General features: G+C 35.4%; 1 protein-coding gene across 9 annotated transcripts in view; it reads right to left on the bottom strand.

The window, feature by feature from the left end:
* Positions 1-458: 458 nt before the first annotated feature.
* Positions 459-6,314, bottom strand: part of LOC129723978 (nucleolysin TIAR) — a 1,146,678-nt gene continuing 1,140,822 nt past the window's right edge. For all 9 annotated transcript variants that reach the window (XM_055678526.1, XM_055678553.1, XM_055678581.1 and 6 more), the window contains one exon: positions 459-6,274. In XM_055678526.1, coding sequence (XP_055534501.1) covers positions 6,233-6,274 — 42 coding nt within the window. In that variant the 3' untranslated portion in view covers positions 459-6,232. The remainder of the gene's footprint in view (positions 6,275-6,314) is intronic.

The following is a 6,314-nucleotide window of genomic DNA, read 5'->3' as shown; positions in this document are numbered from 1 at the left end:
TCATCGGGACTCACGCGATGAAGGCTGGTTCCATCTTTTGTTTACCATGTTTATTGATAATTTTTCTTTTCATATATAACGTTATTACTAATATATTTTTGTCTGCTTTTTTTTTGTTCTTCTTACTTCTGTTACAATAATTGTATCGTCATTCTTGTTTTTTTCTTTCTTTCCTTCTTCCTTTTTTGAATGTTTAGTATTCACATACTGTACTTTTCCTGCTGCTCGAATGTATGACCTTCAAGTGGCGGTGTTTCATCTTAATTCTCTTCACTTTTATTCGACACAGTTTTTTCCCTCTTCTCCGATTCGCTTGAGTAAATGATAGTAAAATGTAAAATTTTCACTCATGTTTTGCAACTTTTATTTTGTTCGTAAACATTCGTTTTATTTTTTTTTCTTCTTATTAGCGTTGTTCTCTTCACTTGTGTTTGTGTCTGTCTCTGTGTGTGTGTGTGTTTTTTTGTTCGACTGGTTATGTGGTTTATTTCTTTTTTGCACGCGTTTGCCTTCTCTGTATGGCAGCGGTTTGTCTCATCTTTCGCTCTCGCTATTTCTCTCTCTCTCCTTCTACGGTATCAAATATTATCAAAAAGGTAAAAAATCGTCACTTTTTTTTCGAAAAAAATATTGTAGCCGCTAGCAAAAAATTTTGGACTTCGCTCTTCGTCTAATGTGTATGTGTGTGTGTTATTTTTTGTCCGTATGTTAGTGTTTAAAGAAAGGTCCGTTTTTCTGCTAGAATCTTTCTACGGGCTCTTGTTCTGCTTGTGTGTCACACTGTTCGGAAAAAAAGATGAAACAAAACACCCGTTGTTCATAAACCACAGCCTACTACGGAACGTGAAGATTTTTTGTTTGTCTGTCACGTTGCTTCTTCCGCTGCTGGCTTAATGCTTTGTTTGGAAAAAGTGTTCCTCCTTTTTTGTTTTATTTATACTGTGTTTTCGTTCTGCTTTAATAATTTTATAGCTTCGCCTTAAATTCAATTTTCGTTTTTTTTTTGTTTGATTTTCTCTTCTTTCTGGTTTATAACATTTTTGTTTATGCTTAATCATTGTTGTTTGGTGCTTCTACATCTATACTGTGCAAATGTTGTATTATTTTTCCACTTATTTCAATATTTGTTTAATTCACTTGCTTCTATTACTTGCTAATTTTGTTTAGATATTTTGGAGTGGCCTTCGAATTAGTTCCGTGTGTGAGTGTATGTGTTTTGTTTTGTTTGTGTGTATCATCAAGCCTGCCTGACTGTGTGAGCGTGTGTATTTGTGTGTGTGTGTGTGTGTTTGTGGGGAGGTTTATGTCGTGAAATGAACTGCAACGAAAGGGGAAACGAACGCGACGACAAAAATTAGGGATCGCCCCCTTTCGGCAGCCCCGTTGCAAAGCTGTTTGTTAGTTTTGGGTTTCTTCTTCTTCTTCTTTATTCAGCTCCAATTGTGTTCGTCTCCTTTTACTGTCTTTTAAGTGGTTTATTTTTTTTTCATTTTTCCTCTGCCATAACGGTATGCTATTGACTATGGTCTCGTTTAACTGTATTTATAAATATAGTACGTTTTTTTTTGTTTTTGCTTTGTCAAAATAATCAATTCATGCTTGTATATAATTCCTTTACTTATTCTCATTTTTTTTGTTTTCCGCTTATTATTTTAACCTTAATTTCGTTATTTTGCATGCTCTTCCTCCAGTTTGTTATGCCTTTTCCATGCTCGTAATATATATTTTATATGTGTGTTGTGTATATATATTGGTTTTTGTCTTTTTTTTTCTTGTTGTGTTTTTTTCTGGTAAAAAATGCCTTACATTCAATTCATATATTTTTTTTTCATTATATAGATTATTTACCTTTTATTGTTTAATGTATATATAATAAATTTATATTTCCATATCAGTTATGCTGTTATTCCAAGTATAACACTATAAATATACTCATTTTACTAATATATGTTTCCTTACTCTTCGTTTTTAATATAATTTCATTAAAAATATTTATCCACATTTTGTTCCGGTAATGATAATTGCGTCCAATTGGTTTTCTTTACTCTTGGAACAAATTTGACCAGATTCAGGACAGAACAAAAGAAGAGAAAAACGACGACAGAACAGGGTTGAAAATAGAGAGAAGGATTCAAGGAGGGGTTCGGGAGAGGAATAAAAAAAACAGGTTTCGACTAGATTTCGAATCTACAAAACCGCGAGTAGTACGGAAGAATGTCCCGATAAAAAACCAAACAACCGGTAAAACAACGAAACAAGAAATAGTCTTGAACAACAGCCAACAGTGTTTTTTTTTCTTCATTATTTTTTTGTTTGCACTAATTTCAGCTAAAATCACAGGATAGTAAGTGTGAGTGTGTGTTACGTTTTATTTTCCTCTTCGTAATTGTGAGTATTACAGTTTCTTTTTCTTCTTTCGTTCACCTTTCTTTTTTGCCATTAGTTTACATTTTTTTGCTTAATTTTTGATTCCTAGATAAAACGAAACCAAACTTAACACACGATCGGAACAGAGGAGGTTCGACAGTACAACGAGAGGGGCAGGGGGGAAGGGGAGGAGTTACAAAATCGGAACACGGTTAAAAATGTTACGCAGCGTCTTCTTCTTCTTTAGTTTAAGATTACAATATTTGCTCCTACACATTGTTCTTTTTTTCATTTTTCTCTATTCTCGCTCTTTTGCATTTTGTGTTAGTGTGTGTGAGTGTTAGAGTGTGTGTTTATTGCTGGAAATCAATTCTGAGTAAGTTGATTGATTTTTTCTTCGCTCATACTTGTTTAAATATTTTGTTGGTTGAGTTTTGTTGCGGCGCTGGCGCAACAATTCTCGATTGCCTTTTTTTTGCTATAAATTTCTCATTTGTGTACAGTTTTTTTAGCGTTTTCTGTTGTCGGTCAGAGTGTGGGATAAAATAATAATAAAAAAACACCGAAATTAACTGTAAGTTGGTTCGATTGTTTGATCAGTTTTTGTTAGGAAATTTGGACGCGGTTCGGGAAAAATAAAATTGATTTTACATGTTGTTTTTCTGCTAATTTTTCTGTTTCTTTTTCACAACCAAAGCTTTTGTTATTAATCATGATTTTTGTTCTTCGTTCAAGCTTGAATTCACGTTCCAATATAATTACACATCTGTTCTGTTTTTGGTAGTTTATTATTGAAATTATTTTGATTATTGTGTATAGCGTGTATGTCTGTGTGTGTTAGTTTTTAGTTGATTCCTTAGTTTTGATTCCGTTATTTACAGTTTGTTTTTGATTTGATGTCTGTGCGGGTGTTTTGCAGACCAAATGAAAAGTACGTAGTAGAGGTGTCAGAAGGGCTGACTGACGTGCGTTTGCTGACAATCACAGTAGGCGCGCACTGGACTTTGGATTATAATTTCGGAAGAACTAACCTAAAACGAGAAAGCATCCTTCGGTGGCCCTTCGAGACAGCCTCCCCTAGCTAGGTAACTTTATCGATAAGAATAATGCCATGCGCATCTACTGGTTTACTATGTAATTGTGTGCTAGTGTGCGTAGTTGGTTGTTTATCTAAGTTTTGTTTTGGTATTAATACTTTCTTTTATTTGGTAATTTTTTTTTTCCACTTTTCTGGGCAAACAAAACACTCAATAACTTATCTGGTTAATCTTTAGCTGGCATTTTCGCCGGTCCACTCGCAATTGTTTCCGTTATTATGTGTGTGTGTGTCTTGTATATATATAAGATATGGTAGCCTCCTTTCAAAAAATCTGGGAGTGATTTTCAATTACTTAATTCTTTGCTCTTTTTTTAATGTTTTTTTTCGTCTCTACAATCCGAGAGTAGTTCTACTAGAAGACTTGTTTGCATGGTTTGCTTCGATCATTTTTTTCACACTCGTGACTGTTGCTATTGCGTGTCTACACCACAAAAAAACTACTTCGGGGCCCCTAGGAGGCCTGCCGTGTCTTCCAATCTATATTCCACCGCCAGCTGTGAATGTATCCGTGCGTTCTTCTTGATTGGGTAGATTCGCAGTTTGATAAAAGTACAGAAATGTATAATTTATAGAATGGTACTTGGCTTTCGAGGGAGTTTTTGTGTGTTTTATTTTGCAGGGAAACAGGAAGTACAGGGCCTACTTTGTTGAGAGATTATAAACATACAAAAGGGCTTGTTGTGGCAACCAAGGAACGCGGTTTGGCTGTCAACACAGACGCAGAACCAAGCGAAAACGTAACTACTTTTCTACGGCTATTACTACAATACTTCTACTACTGTTCTACGCCTACTACTGAGCTACTAGCGTACTAATATGCCACCGTGACAATTCTTGCTTCTTCATCTTTTTTATGGTTAGTTTTCTGTGGATCAATGGCACAAATAAAGGGAATACCAAACACAACACAACTACTACTACGTGAACACAGATTTGTGTTCGAACTGAGAACGATTCGCGGTACGGATTTAAACGAGGAAACATTAAAATCATGTGCGCCTACTAGGGTCTTTCATCTTCTATCAATGGTTTCGCAGTGGCTTCCTATAATGTTAGATACTGTCTTGCATTCACAATAATTGTAATTCGAGTTTACTTATATGTTTTCAACATATATTTGGTTGTTTTGCTTTCCTTTAGATTTAATTGTTTCACGTTTTCCTCTAGGTAATTGCTTCATGGTTTATGTGTGAGTGTGTTTAATGCTGTGTTGATTAGACTTGCGTTTGCCTCGCATTATGATGTTTTTTTTTTGGGTTGGATATTTACTTTTTTTTGTTAATTTTATCAACACTAGTCTATTTACTAACGCTTTGTTTAGCTGGAAAGTTAGTTAGTCAGTTTTATCATCAAAAAACAAAAACAAAAAACTGTTGTAATTAGGTGTGTGTGGTTTGCTAGTGTGTCAGACTAGAAACGAAGGTTTTTTTTGTTGGTAAATTTGTTGTTTCTTAACTCTCACAAATATTCGTTTAAAATAATTCCTATCTATGTTGCTTTTTTTCGGTTGTTGTATATATATAATAGTGAGTTATAGTAGTATGTGTAAGTGAGTAGTTGGAGCCTAGGTTCTTCTACTCGAATGGGTTTGCCTCCGTTGCCGTTAGTTCCACTAATAATCGCTCAATCTGGTCTAAGTTTTTCGTCATTTCTTTTTTTGTTTTTTTTTTTGGTTGTCTCAAGAGGCGAAAAAGTAGTCCGAAAAAGTAAACGGCAATCCAAAAAGAAAACGGCTGATTGTTTCCGAATACGGTGTGTTTCGCACTGTGACTTTGACATTTCAGTTTTGCAAAGGCTGACGTAAAAAAAATATATATGTTAAATATACTCAACTGTCGGTAAATAATGCGATTTCTTCTCGGGGAAAAAAGTCTCAAAATTGTCGTACTGGAATGATGAAATCAACAGGTTATTACTTTCTAACACGGTCAATAAGTTTAATAATTTAGTTTCATTTAGAGCTAACGATTGCTTCGATCGATCTCCTAAGACGGTAACTGCCGGGGTATTCGCATCACAATAGCTGTGCATTTTTTTTCTGCTGTCCCTGCTCCTAACAAAGATTAACAAACCAATTCAGTTAACACGATAGTTCTCCCACATTCCCCCACTGGACGATTAAGAGCTGTTGTACGTGTGATTGTGTGTGTGTGTATATTTGTGTGTCTGTGTGTTTAGGTGAATGATGCTAAGATATTTCTTCCCTTACTTGGCTACACTTTTCCCCCATTTCTGGCTACGATTGATATCATTTACTGTTTGTTTTGCTTTCATGTGTGTAATTTAACTTTATTCTGCTGCTATTTACAAACGTAACTATCGCTACTGCTTTCATTGTTACTATCTAAGTGCGTGTATCTTACCGTTACTTGTAGTATATATATATATATTCCTTAGGTGTGGGTGTGTGTATTTTTTTTCGATTCTTTTCCTCGGCGCAAGTGTCACCGTTTTTATTTTCAAAGCATTTTGTTTTTTTTTTAGTATGTGTAATACTTCAACATTTGTTTTCTCTCTGTGTATTTATGTTTTATTCTTGCATTCGCAAGCAACGGGATTCCTCCACATCACTGCGAGAAGAACCGCAGCAAGTATCCTCTGCACTCAGCTTGATCTGCATGGACGATTGAATAACTGACGGTTGCACTCTGACGGTGCTGATGATGGTGTTAACTTGTTGTGATCGTGGAGGAAGGGTACACAGGAAGGAGAGCTCTATTTATGTGGTGGCACACAGCCGCACAGTGACGATGGCCATCAAGGGAGCTACACTAGTAGGCTGGGCGCTAGCCATTCATCGTCAGCTAACTGGAAAGAGTCACAACAAAAAATCGTAAACAATTGCAGT

Source organism: Wyeomyia smithii, chromosome 1 (assembly GCF_029784165.1).
Source record: "Wyeomyia smithii strain HCP4-BCI-WySm-NY-G18 chromosome 1, ASM2978416v1, whole genome shotgun sequence".
Lineage (NCBI taxonomy): Eukaryota > Metazoa > Arthropoda > Insecta > Diptera > Culicidae > Wyeomyia > Wyeomyia smithii.
The sequence above is the reverse complement of the archived record's forward strand: the minus strand, read 5'-3'. Positions and strand labels throughout refer to the sequence as shown.